General features: G+C 41.7%; 2 protein-coding genes across 2 annotated transcripts; both read right to left on the reverse strand.

Moving 5' to 3' along the window:
- Window positions 1-397: 397 nt before the first annotated feature.
- LOC121526394 (gap junction delta-2 protein) lies at window positions 398-3701 on the reverse strand. The gene is made up of 2 exons (XM_041812969.1): window positions 3263-3701; window positions 398-2184 (listed from the first exon to the last, which is right to left on the reverse strand). The coding sequence occupies exons 1-2, from the start codon at window positions 3331-3333 to the stop codon at window positions 1341-1343; spliced, it is 915 nt and encodes a 304-aa protein (XP_041668903.1). The 5' UTR covers window positions 3334-3701; the 3' UTR covers window positions 398-1340.
- A 1477-nt stretch (window positions 3702-5178) lies between these two features.
- Window positions 5179-10697, reverse strand: LOC121526107 (actin, alpha skeletal muscle). The gene is made up of 7 exons (XM_041812461.1): window positions 10608-10697; window positions 10098-10236; window positions 9510-9834; window positions 9272-9433; window positions 8972-9163; window positions 5524-5705; window positions 5179-5443 (listed from the first exon to the last, which is right to left on the reverse strand). The coding sequence occupies exons 2-7, from the start codon at window positions 10224-10226 to the stop codon at window positions 5300-5302; spliced, it is 1134 nt and encodes a 377-aa protein (XP_041668395.1). The 5' UTR covers window positions 10227-10236; window positions 10608-10697; the 3' UTR covers window positions 5179-5299.
- Window positions 10698-22408: the final 11711 nt, after the last annotated feature.

The raw sequence follows: 22408 nt of genomic DNA on the forward strand, positions 1-22408 counted from the left end.
TTTTTCCTCATGGAAGCAGAATCAGTAATGCAACATTGCAGAGTGATGAGATCCTGCACAAGGTGTGTCCTGCAGTATTTTTTTTTTTTTTTTTGCACAGAGTGGGTGTGGCTAACATCTTCATTGCACCAAGGCAAAACTTCCACAGGATATAAATCTGTGTGATTGGTCAGTCAGCAGACACAAAGTACTGCACCTCACACATTTCTGGTGTACATGAATCCCACTTTTATTTTCCACAGAAAAAAAGAGATGTTTTGTTTCTTTTTTCTGGTCGGTTACATTTAAAACCACTCTATGAAAAAACTGTAGCACCAGAGCAGATTGAAATTGCCCATTCTTTGATAAAAATGTCAATTTGTGCTATTTGTCCAGTTTTGATCTGCTTCGATTCAGGGGAAACATTGATTTTCTTGTATATAAAAAAAGACTAGCACTTCATTTCTTTTTCCAGTCATTTGCAAAATAAAAACAGAGAAATTTGTATATCATAATATTTTTTCTTTGTCATTGAAATCACAACAAATACATTAAAAGCAAATAAAAAAATTGGGCGGCATTTAGCATAAATCCAAGCAGGGAATCAGCTTCCATGATGATTATTATATATTTATATATTTATATGTATACATATATATCATGTTTATATACAAGTATGGCACTTGATTACACAAAAAAGCAAGAAAAACACTTCACAAATAAAAGCAGTGGGCGCTTTGGTGTGTCATAAATTAAGGAAGTCACAGACGTTAGCGTTTGCAGCAAATTTACCATGTACTGTTTTGCAAGTCAGCTATAAAGCGATGGAATGGTTACATATGTTAAGGTCAGTGGTGCAACACAGGCAACAAAAAACATGAATTATTTCAACCATAGTAAGTAGGATTTATATATCTATGCACATATATAAATCTGGATGGTAGATTTGTCCTTTAACCACTGTGTTAGGGTGCCATTTATTTGGGTTGGTGCCAAAAAAAGATGGAAAGAAAAAGTCTTAAAAACCACGTCAGGTCTGTAGCACATTTTGGATAAGGTCATCAAGCTCTCAAGTGTTCACCTCTTAGTGCAATTTTTGCATTTTTACTCCCTTCAAGTACAGCAGAACAGCCCACAGAGTAAATGTGTGAACACACGGTCTCCTTCTGACTGAGTAGAAACGTTACTAAAAAGTTGCATCAGTGCAATAATAAATAAGTCACCAAACGTGGAACCCACGCCTGCCATAAAGTCCTTAAAAGACCACAAATGAAAAAAACCTGCCCACTCTTAAGTCATGACACGAATTAGGCGTGCGGAGCTGTCCATCATGTCCATCATGGGTTTTTATTTGTACAGAGCTACACATACGCAGAGTCACTGGACTGAGTGCGTCCGAAATTAGGCACACTCATCCTCGGCAAGTCCTTGTTTCTGATCTCATAAATGGACTTCCTCCGGGCCTGCACGCCTCGCACGGCCGTTTTGATTTTCCTCCACCCCAAGTGATTGAGTTCTGCCAGGTTGAGCACCACGCAAAAGCCGCTCACGGCGAACATGAAGACCAGGAAGACGGTCTTCTCCGTGGGTCTGGACACGTAGCACTCGACGTCTTTGATGCAGGGGTAGCGGTCACATTCGTACACGGACGGGACGTTGAATCCATACAGGAAGTACTGGCCCACCAAAAAGCCTATCTCCAGCGCGTTTCTGAACACCACCTGGATGATGTAAAACCTGGAGATGCCCTCCTGCCGCCGCATTTTGGACTTTGTAGTTCTCATGGCCGCATTAGGGATCTCTTTGACTTCCAAACAGTCCGGTTCAGCTTCTTTGGTGGAGTTCTCCGTGTTCTGAAGTACTCCGTTAACAATGGTGTTCTTTATCTTTTTGCTCTCGTCGCGCTTCAGGGAATCTTGATCCTTATCCAGCGTCAGATAGACCGTCGAGTAGCGCCGCTCCTTCTGCTTGGCCGACTGATGCACCGAGTAGGTGATGAAACAAAGGCTCGGCGTGCACACCATGATGATTTGAAAAACCCAATATCTAATGTGTGAAATGGGGAATGCCTTGTCGTAGCATGCCTGGTTACAGCCCGGCTGTAAGGTGTTACAAACAAACATGGTCTGCTCGTCATCATAGACAGTCTCTCCAACTATTGCTACGATTAGAATCCGGAAGATGACCACCACTGTTAGTAGGATCCTAAAAAGCAAGCAAACAAACACATAATGTGAAAATAAGTGTATGAATGTGGTACAAACGTGCTGCGCACAGTCCAGTAGTGGCTGTAGGGAGCTGTCCAGTGCTGAAACAGGACGCTCTCGGAGAAGCTATGTGGGATTTTGTCGTTTTTGTGAGCGTCTGTGCGGTTCTATGATCTCATGTCTGAAATAACTTGCTCGATAAGAATCCTTAGCAGGATCCTACAAGGCAAGCAAACACACACACAATGTGAAAATAAGTGTATGATTGTGGTAAGTGGCATAAATGCAGCGCTCAGCTTTAAGGAGCTGTCCAGTGCTGAAACAGGACGCTCTCAGAGATGCTGTGTTTTGTCTTTTTTATGAGTGTCTGTGTGGTTCTATGATCTCATGTCTGAAATGACTTGCTAGATTAGAATCTGGAAGATGACCACCACTGTTAGAAGGGTCATAAAAAAAGCAAACACACACACACAATGTGAAATTAAGTGTATGAATGTGGTAAGTGGTGCTGCTCACAGCTTTAGGGAGCTGTCCAGTGGACACAGGACGCTCTCAGAGATGCTATGCGTTTCGTCGTTTTTTGTGAGTTTTTCCCTGCCTCTGTGTGTCTGTGTGGTCCTGTGATCGCATGTCTGAAATGGCATGGAAGCAATCAGCGTTGCTTTGACTGCATATGTGATGCTTTGTTAATGGAAAACATCTCAGTTTCTCCACAACAACCACTCCAACTCACGCACAGACATCAAATGCAATACAGTGGATGGGTGAACACATGAAATGACACGTGAATCTCAGTTAAGTTAAAGCTTTTTCTGCAGCACCATCCCAGGTTGTGAAAGGACAGCTGTCAACTGGTCTACTCAGCTGCCTCGTTAAGGAGGAGGTGGAGGGAAGAAAAGGGAAATCTGTGAAACAAGACAAAAAAATCCACAACACAGACACGAAGGACTGGGCACCATGCTACAGAAGATCCTTGGTTCACAAGACAGAAACGGGGGACTGGGAGCCATGCTAAAGACGATCCTGGAGGCTGCTGCGATTCTTCGGTGGGTCTTGCTTTTTGCTCATCATCTTACCTTCCTATCATAGTAGAGTGCTGCTGGACAGCAGCCTCCAGGAGCCTCTCTAGTATAGTCCATTCCCCCATTTCTGAGCATCCGGAGAAGACTAGAGCACAACGGCACTCTGTTCAAATCCCTCCAAAAAAAAAAGGGCGTTATTTCCCGTCCTGCTTCTCTCTGACTCTCGGTGTAGTCAGACTCCAAAGCGTCCGGTTTGAGCAAAAAAATGCATCCGTCACTGGATGCTGCCGCCGTCCGCGCTCCTCTCCGTCTGTCTGCGCGCTATCTGCTTGGTTATGAGCTGAGCGCGCAGCGCCAGCGAGCGTCCTGCTGTGTGTGCCGAACGCTCCCACGACGTGGCCACACTTTTCCTTGTCATGAGAGTCTAAAGGGCTGATTACTATAAGCCCTCCTATTTTCGATCTTCAGATCATGTTGATGGGCTGCGCGCTGTGTCTGGATGGAGGGAGGTTGGATTTAATGTCTTGCCAGCGTTAATCCGCCTTTAAGTAGTCTCCCCCCTCCCTCCCATGCGTCACGTACGTGCAGACAGGTCGGTGGAGCGCAGCCAGGAGTGCCAAGGTTTCTGATTTTCAATATTTCACTTTTGGAAACACCGTTCATTGTTTGGTGAACTCTGGAGTGGACGGATGTGTCTCGGACTCTAACAGAATTACACTGAAGCATTGGTGGCTTCACCTGTGCTGTTTTCCTCCTGATTCACTAAGAAGCACATATGAACCACATGTAACAATATCCGGGAAAGGGCTTGTGGACGCATGGAGTCCTGGGCATAGTGGTCAAGTGTATTTTTTACTCTTCAGAACGCACAGTCTACGTGGAGCATATGGCATTATTTGAATTAAACATATTTTAATATGCATACATTGCCTAAAGAGTGCAGACTTCCATTATTAAAGTCAGTCTTGGGAATGGGGATAGCCTCGCATCCCCACCCTCCAGCCCCCCCAACCCATCCACCCACGTGTCTCAGGCTGCTGGCCCTGCTGGTAGAGCTGTTGTTTCTACCTCGGGCTCAGATGATGCTGTGAATACAGTGACAGAGTGAAAGTAACATCCAAGTGTCTAATCGCTTTACAAAGCAACCTGCCTCTCTCTCTCTCTCTCTCTCTCTCTCTCTCTCTCTCTCGCTGTGTGAGTAGAGAGTTAAAAATAGAAGCAAAATATGAGGCCCCGCCCTGTATATTACTCTGAGATGTGATCAAGTCAGTGCTCTGCATTGTGAGTGTGCTCTAAAATTAGACTAGTGTGTGGTGTGACACTTTTGCATTTGTCTCTGTTTATGACGCATTAATAAACTCATCTTTAAACTGCTTCTTTATATTTAGGATGTTTCCTCTTTAATAAAAGGGGCATTATTATTCATTTTATCATTATTATTAAAATTAATAATACTAATAATGATCTGAGGAAATACAGTAACAGATCATGTAAGTAAAGCAGTATTGTTCCCATTACTGCAGGCAAAATAACTGTTAAAACCTTCCTGTTTTTAATGATTTATACATGACCCAGTCTTTATTTTTGTTGTCGTTGATTCCCTTGTTGTTGTTTTGAGCATCATCCAAATCCAGCCGCCTCACTGGAAGGCAGTGTGAGCTTTGTCCAACCTGACAAAAGGGGATTACTGATCACGTGAGCGTGGTGTTTCCAATCAATGAAACTTTGTGCTGTTAATTTCTCATGAGGTGGCTTATCCTTCCCCGCTCACTGTAATCTTTTCTAATTCAAATCTTTAATAACCTTTACCCGTGCACCCACGTGCACGAGAGGACAGGCCCCTGCCTACTTTCCAGAGACAATAGATTCACAGATCCATAAAAACAATCTCAAAAAAGAGACGGAGATGCGCCTTCTGCAAGTCTCAGCTCTTGTTTTTATTAATAAACCTATACAAATCCACAAATCAATTGCACTTGAGTGTAAAAACAAAGAATAGACGACAACACACAAAACGGTTTGGGTTGTTGGCACAGACGTAGGGAGGAAGCAGAGGGTGAGGAGGAAAGAGGAGGGAGGGGAGTGTAGTGCTTAGAAGCATTTCCTGTGAACGATGGAGGGGCCGGCCTCGTCGTACTCCTGCTTGCTGATCCACATCTGCTGGAAGGTGGAGAGAGAGGCGAGGATGGAGCCACCGATCCACACAGAGTACTTCCTCTCAGGGGGAGCAATGATCTAAATACAGACAAAAAAAAAAACATGTCTTAATGCTGCAGTCTGCTCAGGACTGTAACAGCCAATCCATCATCAGTTACCTTAATCTTCATGGTGCTGGGAGCCAGAGCAGTGATCTCCTTCTGCATGCGGTCAGCAATACCCGGGTACATGGTGGTGCCGCCGGACAGAACGTTGTTGGCGTACAGATCCTTCCTGATGTCGATGTCACACTTCATGATGCTGTTGTAAGTGGTTTCATGGATGCCAGCAGATTCCATGCCTGTGCCAACACAGCAGACAAGTTAGTGTTGGTTTGACCCCCCAGCAGCAGCCTAGAAGCACATGTGACGCCTATGTCAGCTGTTGCAACAGGTGCTGAAATAGACAGCTCCGCCAACAGCTGTGCACACAAATGTGAACAATAAGCCCCTCTCTGATAGAGATACACGACTGTTTATCTGGCTATGAGGTGAGGCAGAACTCTGACCTCAATTTGGGGGTCATAATGACAGCCAGCAACTAATATGATCAACTTACAAGGCTATTTTTGGAAAGTAGCTCACAAATCTACGCAGCCTAAGCTGTTATCATGGATAAGATCATGTTTAATAAGATGAAACTTTGAGGAAAGAAGGCCAAAATGCAAGTTTCTCAAGTTATACGGTAAGCCAGGTTTGGATTTCATTCTAATCTAATCTAGAAAAATAAGTGGATGTATTTGGCAACTTTTTTCGATATTGAATTATTTAGGATTTATTGGATTTTCAGAAGAAAGATAATAATCTATGGGGTAACTGTAATACCTTTGTTAAGGTAGACACACTTAAGCTTTTCTTATCATTGTTTGATCCGTCATCATAATATTTAAACATTTTTTAAATTTTCATCTAAAACTTTGGTGACATTGTGTCATTGGCTAATTCCATAATGTAATAATCCTGAAGTGTTTGAGCTTGAATTCTAATAGTTTCACATCATTTTTCTACAATCAATAAGTATTAATCTAATGGAAAAGGTTCAAATAAAAAGTTAGTTTAAAGTGGTCATTATAATTTCTTTGCATTAATTTTAGACCTTATTCACTAAATAGGGGAGACCGGGTACAGTTGTAACACTATGTACTGATTTTGAGATGCATCCACACAGGATAAGCAAAGTCAGATTTGCTGACCTTTCCGAGGGAAACATAAGGGTGCTGCATGGCTGCAGCAATAGAAATTCACAGTGAATTTTATTTCTAAAGTTTATACAAAAAAATGCAGTGTTGTGCACATTTTTTTAGATCTGTAGCAGGCTGCCCATGACTAACAAACTAGTGAAATATCTCTTTTAACTCTACAATTATGCATCACAGTCCCTTCAAGTCACCTGTCTGCATCTGCAGCTGATGAGACAAAAGAAAAGAGAGAAAGTTGACTATCCCTCTCATTAATGTATGAGAAGGGGTCTAAGATGTCTAATGTTAAATATGATCCTCTATTAATTTTAACAGTTTTTATTCAGATGATGCCATTGATATTTTTCTGTGCTCTATAAATTAGGGATCATTACGCATCCACAACAACCCTCCTCGCACAGATCAGCTGTTGCAGCCTTGCCACTGAATGTTGAGCGACACATTGTAAATCACAAATTGTGTTTTGCATAAGATGTATGGCTAAATAATACTTAAATAAGATCAGTCCCTTGTAAGAGGAAGAGCAGAAGTGCTGTGTGTATGAAGAGAAAAGCGGTGCATGCAGGAACAGTTGGACAGCAGAGTTTAAATAAATAAGTTAGGTAAGAAAGGTCATTTTTACACAGGCTGAAATTAGCTGAAAGAGAAACACTATTTATAACTTATGCGTGACTAAACTTCTACATCTTCTACGCTGGCTCTTAAAAACATAATTACCACACTAATTACAGAGATGCCAATTCACACAGGATTAGTATTACCTGTGGACCTCTGTGTCCTGAAATATGGTCAGTTATTTTCCCTGGAAGTTTTACTCTGCAAATTTCAGACATTGTCGATTTCCACAGGATTAAAAATGCAGACGTCTTGTGTGATTATTACAAACCATTATTACCAGAGATAATAGTAGTCCTGTGCAAATATTGCATAAGACTATATTTTGTTTAGTTCTAATATAGTTACAGATAAAGTCATAAAACTTACAGAGGACGAAACTGTAGATTCTCAGGCTAAATGCTTTGCTAGTTTCAAAGCACCATGCTGATACAGCAGCAGAAAAATAATGTGGTGGGTTGTAAGACATGTCTTAAAAGTGTTCAACCATCACCTCACTGACCACCAAAAGCATGGTTTTGATTTTTAGAATTTAACAGAATCCCTAGACAGTGGAGCAGTGAACACAGGAGGCACCAAATACAGTCCTTCAGACAATAAGATATTGAAAAACACAGGATAATTAGGGTAGGATGGGATAGGATGATTTGATAACAAAAAGAAAGATTTCTCTTTACATTTCTGCACTGGTACTCTGAGAATCTACTGGTATTAAAACTTGAGTGTTTTGGTGGAATTGTTTATTGATAGTAAATGTCTTATTTTTGTGATTTTTTCATTTGTAAGGTGTATGTTGTTGAGTCTTGTCTATGGCTGCAGCATGGGTGAAGAGCCCAAGACAAATATCTCACTCTGTAGGAACAATAAATCCTTAAATCAAAAGATTACTTAATCTCATATTAAGTCATGGTCACCCAGAAAGAGTGGGACGTTGTTCTAGATTTGTGTTCTAACTCAGTTAATCTATTTTGACATTAATTCACAAGGCTTGTGACATTTTTATGAGGCAGTGGTAATTTTGGCAGCTATTTTGTATTTTAGTCCTAGTTTTAGTCTTTAAATGAAGTGCTTTTAGTTTTAGTCACGTTTTAGTCATTTCTACCCTTTTTAGTTTTTTGTCTAGTTTTGGTCGACAAAAACTCAAAAACAGTCTTTACTTTTAGTCCAAGCATTTATTTTCTTGCCTAAATCTGGTACCAAACCATGGTAGTGTGTTCTCTGCACCCTGCCAAACCTGGGTCCCTGCTTTCTACAGCTGAGAGGCAGAATGGCTACAGCTGCATTGTTTTTGGACAGATTTACCCACAGTGGAGAAATATCACAAATTTTGAATGTCACACAAAAACTACATTACATTTTAGTCTAGTTTTAGTCATCTTGACAAAAACTAAACTTGTTTTTTGTCAGTTTTAGTCATCAAAGATCTATCTTTGTTAGTCTTAGTCTAGTTTTTGTCATGGAAAAAAGGCTGTTGACGAACATTTTTAGTCATAGTTTTAGTTGATGAACTTAACACTGTACTGAGGTCTGAGTTGGTTCAATTTCTAGATAACAAATTGGGTACCTTGTCTAAAAAATTGAGAGTCCTAGTCCAAATACTCAGGGAGTTACAAAAGCAGAAAGTGTTACAACCATGCCTGGTCTCCCCTACATAATAACTTGAAAACTTCAAAGCTAAGTTACTGTAGAAAAGCTGTACTGCAGTTCATGTTAAGTGTTCCTAAACGTTTCAGTGTCTGTACACTTTTACGCACCAATGAATGAGGGCTGGAAGAGGGTCTCTGGGCAGCGGAAACGCTCGTTTCCAATGGTGATGACCTGACCGTCTGGCAGCTCGTAGCTCTTCTCCAGGGAGGAGGAGGAGGCTGCGGTGGCCATCTCGTTCTCAAAGTCCAGAGCCACGTAGCACAGCTTCTCCTTGATGTCACGCACGATCTCGCGCTCAGCTACAAGGGAACAAATTTGTGAACCATCAGTCAATTGTGCGTGACGTCAAAAATGTCTGAAGATGATAAGCCTAGATGTCATTGAGCCACACCAAGTTTAGTACTCACCGGTTGTGACGAAAGAGTATCCACGCTCAGTCAGGATCTTCATAAGGTAATCGGTGAGGTCACGACCGGCCAGATCCAGACGCATGATGGCGTGAGGAAGAGCGTAGCCCTCATAGATGGGGACGTTATGGGTCACACCGTCACCGGAGTCCAGCACAATACCTGATGAGGATCACGTGAACAAATAAGTCACATACAAACTTACTGAATAAAAACGCACCTGAAGGAGCCTCCATACCTGTGGTACGACCGGAAGCGTAGAGGGACAGCACGGCCTGGATGGCTACGTACATTGCAGGAACATTAAAAGTCTCGAACATGATCTGGGTCATCTTCTCTCTGTTGGCCTTCGGGTTGAGAGGTGCCTCTGTAAGCAGGGTGGGGTGCTCCTCTGGGGCCACGCGGAGCTCGTTGTAGAAGGTGTGGTGCCAGATCTTCTCCATGTCGTCCCAGTTGGTGATGATGCCGTGCTCGATGGGGTACTTCAGGGTCAGGATACCTCTTTTGCTCTGGGCCTCGTCGCCGACGTAGGAGTCCTTCTGACCCATACCCACCATGACGCCCTGATTACAGCAAAAACAGGGAGTTAGTGACTTGATGGGGAACTCCCTATCTCCATATGGCATCATGCCTTTCTCTTTAAACAGAATAAATTCTGTGTTTTCCTCAGTTAAAATGCAGATGCGTAATTAATGCGCATTTACGCATGGTGTGTCTTGCCCTGATCCAAACCATTTGTTTTGATTCAATTCTAGCAACCTCACGTGATATTTAGAAGTTACTTCATGTGTCCTGGTTGTTTGTAGACAGATTTATAAATACTTACCTGGTGACGGGGGCGACCAACAATGGAGGGAAACACGGCGCGAGGTGCATCATCGCCGGCGAACCCAGCCTTTACCAGGCCAGAGCCGTTATCACACACCAGGGCGGTAGTCTCGTCCTCGTCGCACATGACGTCAGCTCTGAAAGACACACGGTGTGCGCGCAAAAACGCACGAAATGGCACTGTTAGAAGCAAAAATGAATACTGGATTGGGATCATGCCTTTTCATGGCACACAAAGAATTCTATGTGATTAACTATGTTAATGAGGAATTACCGATGTTATGTTATTGGATTAAGTTAGTATTTTTGGACTGTACAAGTTAATAATTCAATAGCCACGTTACTCATCAAACAAAAATGAGCTGGTGAAATGTGATGAGATGATCCGTCTCAGTTAGATGAAGACGTTTGATGATAGTCACTTCCAGTTTTGTTAAATCCTGCATCCATCCTGTTATGATTAATCCACTGGTGCGTCTTTTTTCTTCCTTTCTCTCCTTGTACTCACCAGATCAGCACCAAGCGCCGGATCTTGAGTGTGTAAACCAGGGGTGCCGAAGAGTCACCTCAGACCCATATATACCATGATAAGTGTTCGTAAGAAGGGGCCGAGCAGTGCGACCCCTTCTCCATATTTGGTAACTCATTGCCCTCATTGACAACAGCCGCTCCATGAATGGCATCAAAAGGAGCGGGAACTCCCGCGCGCACAGCTGTGCCTGCCGCGCATGTGTGGAGGACAGACAATGACAGCAGGCTTCCTTTTGATCTCTCCTTCCTGGACAAATCACAATTATATGAGTGGATGTGATCACCGTGGCTGTCAAAGGTCATATTTACTGGATAATAGTGACAAAATAACACAATTCTGTTTGTAGGGCTTTATTCCTGTAGTGCTAGATCAACAGTGTAGGATCAATTAATTCAAACAGTGTTTAAACTGGAGTCTGTGGTTCTCAACTGGTGGGTTGGGACCCAAATTAGGCCATAATCTGTTTTCAGTGGGTGTGGATGTGTGTAAGAAAACATGAGGCAAAAAGTGAATCAGAGCAACCAGACTAAATGAGGTGGTAGATGATCAGCTCTAGTACTAATCTGAGCTGCACAGGCTAGCGCTGCCGTGGTTTATGAAAAGCGGAGTTTGTTGGTGGATTAAACGAATTCCTAAACCTCTCAGGCGACATCCAAAACATCTCCTCTGCAAAGAGAAGCTCTCAGTGTAGTTCTTTGCTCTTGTTGTAATAAAATAAATGTGGTAAGGTATGAATAAACTGCTACAGCTCCATCTGAGCATCCTGAAGCAGCTTGGCAGAAGAACGAAAAACATCTTTTCCATCACGCAAAAGCTTTCAGTGCTCTTCATTTCATACACAAATGTGGTCCAGTTCTGATAAAACTACCACTAAAACTATAGCTACATCTGAGCTGAACACTACACTGTTAGCAGCCATTGCCATCGGCTTCCAGTACAGCTAAACCCTGCTATACCTACCTCCTCATTCTGACTAGCCTGAATCGTTTTTATTACTGGCACAAACGTTGTAGGTTGGAACTTTGCAGGATGGATTTGCCTGATGACAGACATGGAGTGTAGCAAATCCATCTCTCCATCTCAGATCCATCCAACTCTTGTTCTTAAGCATGCATTATAGAAGTGGAATATCATTGTTTATGATAGAAAGGGTGACGAGCGGACACACAGCTTTATGGATAGCATCAGTATACTGACGGCTTCACTGGTAAAAAACTGCTTTAGAGCAGATGATCGATTTAGGTATTTGCTTCTTTCCTCTTCACCCATGCACAATTGCATGCCAATTATTCCTCCCCCTTCACTTTTTTATTGTGTGCAAGCTGGCAGCGCCACTTTGTAACATCATTTCTCCCTCATTATGTCAAAACATACATTTAAAGACAACTGTGGTGTAATGTTTGGTAAAGAAACCACTTGCAGTGTTTTCTGTTTTTTTTTTTTTTTAATTCAAGAAACCACCTGGCAAGCCCATGCTGTAATTTTTGCAGCGAGTCTGTACCAAGGGAAACTATTCTGAAGTAGAAATGGAAGAAAAACAAAGAATTATCTAAGGTGAACCATAGTTAATCTGCCATGTAGAGGTCAAGCGCAGCCTTACCCTGCCCAGGTGCGAGGGTAGGGGTAGGGAATCCTGTCCCGTTCTGGTCTTAGGCTCAGGCAGACTATCTAACTTCTAACTGTGGGGGATCCTGAGGCTAAAGTGAAGAAAACACACTCATAATGTTTATTTAAGATAGGATCCCAGCAGCAGTGGGAAAGTGGTGTGAAATTTGTTTGCAAAATATGGTTAATGTTAGCAGTGCTAGAACCACCAGCTCTTGATCTTCTTTGCAGGTAATGTCTAAATTTCATCAGTGAGTTCTTTGGTTGCATATACAGCCTGACACAGCCTGCGCACAACTTTATCCCCATTTTTAGATCGAAACAGGGCTAAACCATGCTGTTCTTACAAGATGCTATTGGTGCCATGAGTTTACTGTCGTTTACATAATGAAGAGCATAATACATCACAGTTTAGATAGAGCATTTGACCAGGATTGTGGGCTTGGATTGAGAATAAGGTTAACCAAATGATCATTCTACTGAAAGACTGGACATTTAATGGTTTAACCAGCTAAATATGTATATCCGTATTACATTCATTGTATCTGAAAACTCAGTAAGTCTCTGATGACTTGTGTAAACCCTCATTATTCCAAATAATGACTATTTGTCATTCATTATGTGTCTGTGTTTATGCAAAGGTCTCCTAACCATGTATGACTAGACACATGTAGGTCTTTAACAGTGGCAAATGGAGAGCCCACTTGTGCCACACAGCTGGTGTCAGCAGCTGTTTGACTCCATTAGAAGTTCCACATTTGAGGAGGAGGGGGGTAGCCTCTGCTGCAGACCAAACATTCCCATTTTAGCACAATAGAGTGCCTCCATCTCAAAGCTGTGTTTCATGACAGGCTTGGACACATTTTTGTAAACAGAAGCTGCTGGGCTCAACGTACAGTAAATTAAAAGATCTGTCCGTGGATGCGTGCATGTGTTTGATCTGCATAAAATCAATGAGCTTCAGCGCATTAATGAGCCGCACTGATGTTTTTATGCATCATGCTGTGTCCACATATGTGAGATTGTAATTATGAGATTCATGCTGTAGCTTTAGGGTTTCTATTACCTTTTTCGGTTTGAGTTCTGAGGTAACAGGAGGAACTACTTCGGTTTAATATCAAAGGTTATAGCTGTGTTGTGTTTATTCTCTTTGGCATATTTCTCTTCTGCCTCAAACACCAACCACTGCTCTGGTAATTACCTCTTTATGCAACAAAAGTCAAGGTAATGTATTCTTCCACCTTTACAGTGAAGTCCAAAAGAATTTTAATGCAATATGTTGTTCCCTGCATCAGAACAATAAACTAAAAGGAACATTTCCTGTTGTGGCATGTGCCATATTCTTTCTTTTCTCCTGCACGGAGGAAGGAGGAAGACTCAGGGGATGACATTGCCGGTTTGCTTGAAAGGGCCGGCAAGCGAGCGAGCTCTGAAGGCTGTGAAACAACACTGGCTAAGAGCAGTGGATGGTCCCACCACAAGGAGGGACAAGACAAAAGGGCACAGCGAGCCATGAATCATATGCTGCTGTCACCCGACCCCGAGCCATAACCCTTCACTGTGTGACTCTTTGTTGTGCTCTTATGTAATGAATGGTAGGCTGAGGTCCTGCTTTAAGCATCCTTTTGCCCTAGTATTCAAATAATGCTAACATTTTATGACCGGAGCTTAGCGAAGTCTGTCTGCCCAGAGAGCAACTGTTAGGACCACGAGGGAAAGGTGGGCGACTGCCTTCAACACGAGTTTGCCCCTGTGCCAGAATATTCTAGTCCTATCTAAAGAGGATTGTTCAGGTGCTGTTTCAGGTGCTGTCACAGCTAGCAGAAGGGATCAGGATGTATTTAAGGGTATTGTTAAGCTCTAAAATATTTGTTTTGCTTGTTCTCATAGCACCCACGGGTGTTAGAGGCTCATGCCAGTGCTTAGATTAGACACAGAGACACTTGGAGGCTGCTCAAACAGCCCTGTAGTATGACTTTCACTTCACTGGGATGAAATCATCATGGCCTACCTATGACCTGACCCCTCGGGAGCTTTACCTTATTACTCAGTGGTAGAAATGAGATAATGAGGACAAAACTGCCCAGAACTAGAAAAAAAACACATTGATTTTTTTTTTCCTGCAAATTTCACATCATAGAAAGAGAGTGAACCTGCTTAAAGAACGCTGAGGGGGAGTCATTTGCCTGATGCAGGCGAGGTTTTGTATCTCAATTGATAATGAGCACATATAGGAATGTCCCTGTGCTGGATTGTAGCGTTTCAGCTACATGAATAGTCTCAAAGAACTTTGTGGTGCATTTTCTTCTGTTTTGGAGTATCATAGGCCATTTAAAGGTCAGAGCAGAGAGAAGACATATTGCTCAGTGAAAATTGGGTGTCCTCTCCCTGGCTTGGGTGCTGAATACTGAGTGACAGGCTGCTGGCTAATGCTGAAGTCCCCTGTTAGCACCTCAAAGGAGCACAGAGCTGGATCACTGTCAGCACTGCTGCACATATCCTGCAAAAATGGGCTCATTCATTATCACTGATACTTTGGACAGTAAGTCTCCCTCCCCTATATTTAACAGTAGAATTTTTAAACCTTATATGAATGTGTTATGTATCAGGCTCCTGGGTAGGAGACATAAAAACAGCACAAAAGAAAAGTAAAGTAAAGTACAGAGTCATGAGCTAGTCAGAAATAGCTCATTTGTGTGAATGATTTCACTGCAGCATGATGAAATTCACTCAAACAAAATGCAACAGCATCAATACTTAGGGAGAGGACATCAGTTACAGTTATTATGGATTAAATAAAGAGTGTTTTGTGAGTAATAGGACTTCAGTAAACTTTGATTTATCTTTGTTAAATGTTACAGGTTAAAGCCTGAAAGGTCAAAAAAGTTGCCAGGTTACAATGCCTATAAAAATATTCACCCCCTTAGATGCTTTTCCTTTTTTGCTCATTCATAAATCAATCATGGTCAATATAATTTGGATTTACTGAAAAAAACCCTCTTAATGCCAAAGTGAAACAGATTTATACGGAGTTTGGTCAATTAAATAAAAACATATAATGTAAAATAAGTGACTCAAGTGATTGTGGTATAAAGACACTTGTGTCTGGTAAATCAGTACTCCTGGCTACCATAACACCATGAAGACAAAAGAACACTCCAAGCAACTCAGAAAAAAATGTTATTGAAAAGTATAAATCAGGGGATGGACACAAAAAATTCCAAGGCACTGAACATCCCCAGAGTTTAGTTAAATCCATCATCAAGAAATGGAAGGAATATGGTACATGTGTAAATCTGTCTAGATGAGGCCATCCTCACAAACTGACAGAGGACAGCTAGTGAGAGAGAGCACCTAGACACTTATGACTACTCTGAAAGAGTTACAAACTTCAGCAGCTGAGGTGGGGGAGACTGCATTAAACAACTGCTGACCAGGTTCTTCACCAATCAAAGCTTAATGGGAGGGTGGCCAGAGAAAGCCACTGTTGAAGAAAACTCAGATTAAATCTGGATTAGAGTTCACCAAAAGGCATGTGGGAGACTCCATGGTCAAGTGTGTCTGATGAGTCCAAAATGGATCTTTTTGGCCATCAGTTTGGCAGACACTAAACACTGTACATCACCACAAACACACCATCTCCACTTGGAGGCACAGTGGTGGCAGCATCATGCTGTGGTGATGCTTCTTGGCAGCCGGCCCTGGAAGGCATGTAAAGGTAGAGGGTAAAATGAGTGCTGAAAATATAGGGAAATTGTCAAGAGGATCTGGCTGCAGACCTCTATGGTGGGGCGATGACATAGGCTATTTACCCAAGCTGAAATTGCAAGACTTGGTAGATTTTTGATCTTTTTTTTGCTTTTTCATAAACTGTGCTGTTGTGTAAAACAGTCACTTACTGGCTGTGTCCGAAACCACTCACTCATTCCCTACTCCCTTTTCACAATATAGTGAGCAGCATGAAGTGGACTATATAGTGGACTCAACTGCAAAACAAAAATGATTTTGGATGCTACTCCGGCCGAGGGAAATGACATCATCGCCGTCTCACAATTAAAACATTTAGCAACAAGGGCTCTTAGATTTCCATGACAACGGCTGAGGATTGAAATTAACGGTAGAATTTCACTGAAAACTGATACTGAACAAAACGTATTTTCACAAAAACTAAAAAATAGTAATGGATTAAAGAGTTTTGTGTCTTTAATGGTAAAATAGTATACATTTTTTTGTGTATTATCACTTATTTTTGCAAAAAGATGATGGTCTTATGTCTTGTTAACCTCATAGGGTGAAAAAGTTACTCCGTTTTGAATCCTTATTATTTTCCTCCAGATTAAATACTTTGGTTAAAACCAACAAACAAAAAAAAAAGGCTTTAAAAAAGTTTTGATATCTGTTCCTGTGCTCCTATCCTCCTTTGTCCATCATGTTTGAGAGCAGCAACCATCATCGCCCCAGTGTAGAGGTCTGCTGCTGAACACCCCACCATGGAGGGCATTCTAATTCAGCCTGCAACTAGAGCTTCGGGGAAGTTTTGTTTTCCATTGTCCAATTTTTGTTTCATTGCTGCTTCCTGATTATTTCATAATTGTCTTACTGTCCTCCCCCACTATGTTTAGTATGTTTTTAGGGAAGTTGAACTTATATTGGTCTCACGGTTTTTCAAAATAGAGTTAAAGAAAGAGGTTGATTTCTGAATCTCTGCCCTTCTGATTTTTTAAAGTGGTTGACAAAATACAGCTGTAATTCCAAAAAAGTTGGGGTGCTAAGTAAAATGCAATTAAAAACAGAATGCAGTGATTTGGAAAACATATAAACCCATATTTCATTCACAATAGAACTTAAAAAACATATCAGATGTTGAGACTGAGACATTGCACCATCCATCATTGAAAAAAATGTTCCTCAATGTAAAATAGCGAGGACTACTGTCCATGATATCACCAAACGATTTAGCGAATCTGGAGAAATCTCTGTGAGCAAGGGACAAAGCTGAAGGTCAATAGTGGATGCTTGTGGTCTTTGAGCTCTCAGGCAGCACTGTGTTAAAAACAGGCATACTTCTGTACTTGAAATCACTGCGGAGGCTCAGGAACACTACCAGAAATCATTGTCTGTCAACCCAGTTCACGGTGCCATCCACAAATGTAAGTTAAAGCTGTATCATGCAAAGAAGAAGCCATATGTGAATTGGCTCTGGGCTAAATCTCATTTAAAATAGAGGCAAAAGGGAAAACTGTTCTGTGGTCACATTAATCAAAATTTGGAATTATTTTTGGAAAGCACTGACACCATGTCCTGCGGACTGAAGAGAGAGACCACCCAGCTTGTTATCGTGGCACAGTTCAAAAGCCTTCATCTCTGATAGTATGGGGTTGCATTACCACATACCCCTCACTGTGACCTCACTGTGCTCCATGTCAGCTCTAGTTCTTACCTTATTAAACAGTGACTTTAACCACTCAGTTATCCAAACCTTATCATGTAACAAAAACAAAATATTCCCCCAGAGGGAAACCAAACCAGCTCATCCTCTCTCAGACTGGTGATGATTTTTAGGCTGTGAAAACAAGCATTTCCTGGCCCAGTTATTCAGCAGTGTAGCCACTCCACCTTGTGTTTCTGTGGGTATGTGAGGCTGAAATTACAGAGCAGTGTGTGGTTAATTGAACAGGGAGGCCTATATTTATGCTCTCTCTCTCTCTCTCTCTCTCTCTCTCTCTCTCTTTTTGCCTCCTAGGTCTCCTTGCAGCCAGTAGGAGCAGGCTTTTTCCTCCTCCAGTCTCAGACACTGATGAAAAATTCACCATCCTCTCTCTCTCGCTCTCTCTCTCAGTGCAGCACTGTCAACTTGGCTTCAAGGCCCCTTGCCCGCTGTGCTCCTGTGCCAAGACTTCTGGGAGGAAAAAACAGAGAAAGTTGAACTAAAATCAGGCAATTTTTTTTTTCTTTTTTGGCAAAAGGCATCTATCCTCAGGATGTTTGGGAGCAGAGCCGGGCAGAGAAAAAAAGCAATCTAACTAGGTCTCATATGACACTCAAATAAATATTGCAGCACACATTGGGGCATTGGCCACCTCATTTTTTGGAAAATGAATTTGTCTCAGGTTGTAGCTCGCATTCATGTGAGGGTTTTGTTCATGTGTGCATCACTAAACTGAAAGGGGGAGAAAATGAGGTTAAAAAGCGCTTTGGATTGGAAATGAAATATTCATGAATCAAATTTGAATAAGCTACAAAATAGACAGCTACCCAGATTTGTAGGTAGGCTGCTCAGCAAGAGTATTTTGGTAAGTCTTTATAGGAGTGCCTAAGTATTGAATCCGCATCTATTTTGGTGGAGCCTGAATTCACTGAGCCAGTCAGAACTGATAGGAGAGTTTGCACCAAAGTACCCAAACACCTCTTTTTTTTTTTTTTAAAAAAAGTTCAGCTAAATAGGCTTTGCTCTTGGATTAGTTTGCATATATTCAAACTGTTTAATTGAGCTTCAACAGCAGTGAGATACATTAAATCCAACATGTTGGTTTTCTTCAAGTCCTCATCCAGCCTATCTGCTGTTAGAGGCTAAATCTGCTCCAGCCTTGAAAGAGAATCCCTCCTTAGGGATCAATAAAGTATCTTGCACATTTTGCCTCCAGTAAATAGCTCAGATGTACAACAATGTGCCATCCGGTTGCTGCTGTGTACCATGTCCCTGTATGGCCTCATCTGGCCCTCTGCTTTTTCCTTTGAACTGTGAATCTGTTTCATGTTTTCCTATTCGTCTCACCAGCATCAAAAGTGTGCTACAAGATAAAAGTAGGAAGGGGCTTCAGTCGGACATTTCAGCCAGCCAAGCAGAAATCACTATGAACTTATGGTGAAACAAGTTTTCCATATTTTAGGAGGATCAAAAGTTAGCTGAGATGCACAAAAAAATAAAATAAAATCAAGACGTTTGATCAGTGGACTAAAAATGACCAGAATTTTAAATTCATCCATCCATCCATCCATCCATCCATCATTGATCCATCCATCCATCCATCCATCCATCCATCCATCATTGATCCATGCAATAGTCATCCATCCATCCATCCATCCATCCATCCATCCCTCCATCATTGATCCACGCAATAGTCATCCATCCCTCCATCCATCCCTCCATCATTGATCCATGCAATAGTCATCCATTCATCATCCATCCATCATTCCCTCCATCCATCCATCCATCCGTCATCCATCCATCCATCATCCATCCATCCATCCATCCATCACTGATCCATGCAATAGTCATCCATCATACATCCATCCCTCCATCCATCCATCCATCCATCCCTCCATCATTGATCCATGTAGTAGTCATCCATCCATTCACCCATTCATTCATCCATCCATCCCTCCATCATTGATCCATGCAATTGTTACCCAGTTGTATATTTTAATATAGGTTTCCCTGTATAACATCTAAGCTGCCGCTTTAATGATCATGTCCTTTGAAATCTCGCGAGACTCGAGGACACGAGAGTTGCGCTGCTCCAAGCGATATACCAGGCAGACTCCCTATAGCTTATCAGGTGTGTGGGGGGAGCAGGATCATGAGCAACTGCAGGTAACTTAGTTAGTCCTTTAAGATCACTTGTTTTTATATCTAAAATGATCCGGTTTTAACCGTTGTGCTCCTCAACTTGTAGATGCGTCCACTGCCGATGAAAAACTCTCCGACTGTGATTCGTGTTACAAGTAAACAAAGGAATTGGTGAGTGTCACGGCGCTAATGCTAATCGGCGCTAGCATTTGTTTATGCATCTAATGTGTTTCTGTGGTGATATTCAGCTAATGCTAGCCCAGCATTTCCGTGTATTACCCAGTCAATTGTTGTGGTGGTGTTTAGTGCTGGTTGTGCTGCTCTATAGCTTAAGTGGCTACTTTGTCTTATTGTTGACATGTCTCTTGCATTTAATGTGACTCGCTGTCACTGGTTTATTGAATGACCTTGGTCTAATGTTTTATTAGGTACATTCAAACATTGAATTAACACCTAATCATTATTATATGCCTGAAGTATTAATATGCAATTATGGTAGCTGTATCTGCACTTAATTGCACTTCGTTATCAAAAAGATGGTGCTGCAGAAATACTTGTGTATCAATAATGTACATCTCCAAGCTGCAATCAGTCATATTTGCTATGTATTTTCTTAGGCATTTGTTTTGTGTACACAAGTTATTTATACATGCATGTTCTTGTTCAGGCCAGGTTTTGTGGGGGTTTAGGGGTAAGACCTGCCGATTGGAAACAACCCAGCAGCCCAGCCTGTGAACTCTCCTCACTCTGACAACCTACACCTGGATGTGCGGTAGGAGGCTCTGCAGCCGATCCTTTCACTCACTACCACCACCTCCAACGTGCTCCGGACCCTTTAAAGGACCCCTGTCCTCTTGGGTTATTTGGAGTATAAACGTTCTCTGGAACTGGACCATTGAACTGACTAAACTCTTCTTTTTGCGTTGTGTGGATTAAAAACGTTCTGAAGGGGATTGCAGAAGCATAAATGAACTCTTACTGTACCTTGTGTGTACCAAATGTTAACTATTAACTTCCTCAAGTGCACTTGAACTGTATATATTGTACATATTAATCAGTAACACCTGGTATTTTGGTAGCACCGCACAATTTGTCCTGTTTTCATTTTGGCACAATATTATTTCCTCCTAGAGTGAACTGAATCTTCTGATCATTTTAATTGGGTCATAGTATTACTCAATTGTAACTGCTAATTGCGATCAATACACCCTATACTCGTGTTACACAATAGTCATCGATCCATCATTCCCTCCATCATCATCCATCCATCCATCCATCCATCCATCATTGATACATGCAATAGTCATCCATCATCTATCCATCCATCGTTCATCATAGCATGCCTTTTTCCATCCATACATGCATCCATCAATCATCATCCATCCAGCCATCCATTTATCCATCCATCCATCCATCCCTCCATCCTTCCATTCATCATCTATCATCCATCATCCATCCATCCATCCATCATCCATCCATCCATCCATCATCCATCCATCCATCATTCATACTTTTCTCCTTCCTTCCATGCGTTCTACCATTCTTTTATTTTTGTTTCCTATCTTCCTACGTCCATCCACAAATTCATTAGTTATCCATCCTCTATCCATCCATGAATTCAATTGTTATCCATCATCCATCCATCATCCATCCATCCTCCCATCCATCCATCCATCCATCCATTTTTTTAAATTCCCTGTGAAAAAATAAGGGTTAGGGTAATCAAAGTATAAGCATAAGGCCAGGGTTGAATTTTTTTTTAAAATCTTACATATTTATGGTTTGCAAAGATTTCCTCCCTTAGCAATAAATCTTATTCAACTATAAATCCCATGATATGACAAATTTCTAAAGCTCATTTACAGCTGACCTTAAAAACCAAACTGACCAGCAAAGGTTGCTAAATTAGTCTATGTCCTTTCAGTAATCTAAAAAGTAATTTACCTTGATAATCCTCTGTAATGTTTGTTAAAGCACAGGTGTTCACTCTCCTGTTGTGTTAGCTTTGAGCACACTGGGCTGAGTCACAGAGGTTGAAACTAACAACAAGAATGAAACAGAGCCTGATCTCCCTCTGAGGTTCTGCATGGTAGAATGGCATGGTCCTAACATCCTGATGTTGTTTTAAACTTCCATAGCAGTTTATCTTAAAAACAAAAGAGATGGCCAAAGAACATCTAAGTATAACAATTTGAATGCAACATCCCCATCATAGAAGTCATCTGCTGAGCTAAGCAAATCATACGGTACTAGGTTAATGTCTAGCACAGGTATAACTGTGGATTATCACAGCCTGGGAAAGCCTGGTCATGACAGCTAATGCCAACAGCATAATTATATCATTTATGTACCAACAGAAGAGAAATGGACCAAGAACAGAACCCTGAGGGGCTCCTGTTTCATTTCTTCAGAAAAGATTTCTCTGTATTCATCACCTTTTTGCCATCTTTCATTACTGAATTACAGGATGACTTTTGAATGAACTGTTGGAAAACATCAGCTTAAGTTTCCATTCTCCTAGACAGTATTACTCTCTCACCAAACCCCCTTCACCACAGTGGATCAGTTTCAAGTATTTTTGGCCTTCATGACTGTCAATCCC

Source organism: Cheilinus undulatus, linkage group 18 (genome assembly GCF_018320785.1).
Source record: "Cheilinus undulatus linkage group 18, ASM1832078v1, whole genome shotgun sequence".
Lineage (NCBI taxonomy): Eukaryota > Metazoa > Chordata > Actinopteri > Labriformes > Labridae > Cheilinus > Cheilinus undulatus.

Coding starts and splice junctions, on each gene's coding strand:
- LOC121526394 (XM_041812969.1), bottom strand. CDS start 3,333: ATGGGGGAATGGACTATACTAGAGAGGCTCCTGGAGGCTGCTGTCCAG. Junction 2,185..3,262: donor CACTCTACTATGATAGGAAG/GTAAGATGATGA, acceptor CTTGCTTTTTAG/GATCCTACTAACAGTGGTGG.
- LOC121526107 (XM_041812461.1), bottom strand. CDS start 10,226: ATGTGCGACGAGGACGAGACTACCGCCCTGGTGTGTGATAACGGCTCT. Junction 5,706..8,971: donor CTTCCAGCCCTCATTCATTG/GTGCGTAAAAGT, acceptor GTGTTGGCACAG/GCATGGAATCTGCTGGCATC. Junction 5,444..5,523: donor CCAGCACCATGAAGATTAAG/GTAACTGATGAT, acceptor GTCTGTATTTAG/ATCATTGCTCCCCCTGAGAG.